At 47.2% G+C, this 1,039-nt stretch overlaps 1 protein-coding gene across 1 annotated transcript in view; it reads right to left on the minus strand.

Annotated features, from left to right (window-relative positions):
- EMR1 (egf-like module containing, mucin-like, hormone receptor-like 1) overlaps window positions 1–1,039 on the minus strand; it is a 203,113-nt gene that overhangs the window by 188,098 nt on the left and 13,976 nt on the right. Inside the window, 2 exon segments of the mRNA XM_006869008.1 lie at window positions 325–444; window positions 557–712. Coding sequence (XP_006869070.1) covers window positions 325–444; window positions 557–712 — 276 coding nt within the window.

Raw genomic sequence — 1,039 nt, forward strand, 5'->3', positions numbered from 1 at the left:
TCTGACATCTTTGCTCTTCAACACTTAAAGAGGTCTTGTGCAGCAAATTTTCCTAATGTTATACATCGTTTGATTTCTTGACTATTGCTTCCATAAGTGTTGGTGGTGGATCCGTGAAAAATGACTCACAGTGGGTCCTCAATGGAAGTACAAATTCTGGCTTTCCTCTGAATTGCTGTGTGTCCTCAGACAAGTCACTTCACCTCTCTGAGTGCCAATATTCTCATCCCTGAAATGGAATCCCAATCCTTCTCTGCATGGTTGTTAGTGAGGTGATGAATAATTAATTAGAGAGGATAACCACATAGAGCAGGTGCTCTCTACCTTCACAAGTGGAGTTCCTGGAAATGAAGCCAGCCTGGCAGATGCATTTGTAGCTTCCCACGAAGTTGATGCAGTCAGAATTGTCGGGGCAGGTGTCGCTGTCGAGGCACTCATCCACGTCTGAGGAGCAGTGGAAAGGGAACTGACAGGTGAGCATGTGCCCAGGTTCAGAAACACATATATCCAACGGGTGGAATCTGTCCACCAAAGACCCCATGCTGGAGAGCATTACCTGAACAGATGGAACTTCCTGCCTGTTTTGAGGTCCAGGCATTTCCAATGGGGGAAGAGAACCCAGGCAAGCAGCTGCAATTGTATCCCCCATGCAGGTTTATGCAGTTTGAGTGAGGACCACACGGTGTAGGTGTCTCGGAACATTCATCCACATCTGAGCAGAGAAAGAGGAGGGGTCATGTGTGTGGCAGATGTGTGCGTTGGGACTTTGGCCCTCCTCCCAACCACAGAAGTTCCCTGTCTTGAATCTGAGCCATGACTACAGTGGAAACAACTCTAACAGCTTGATGTCAGGTCGATTCTGATTCACAATGACCTGACCCCGTGTGTGTCAGAGTAATCTCCATGGGGATTTCAGGAGTTTTTTGAAGGTCAATAGCCAGATCTTTCTTCTGAGGATCCTGTGAGTGGACTTGAAGTCCAGTCTTTGGGTTAGTAGCTGAGTGCATTAATTATTGACACCACCCAGGGATAAAAAGTC

This window comes from Chrysochloris asiatica, unplaced genomic scaffold (genome assembly GCF_000296735.1).
Source record: "Chrysochloris asiatica unplaced genomic scaffold, ChrAsi1.0 scaffold00125, whole genome shotgun sequence".
Taxonomy (NCBI): Eukaryota; Metazoa; Chordata; class Mammalia; order Afrosoricida; family Chrysochloridae; genus Chrysochloris; species Chrysochloris asiatica.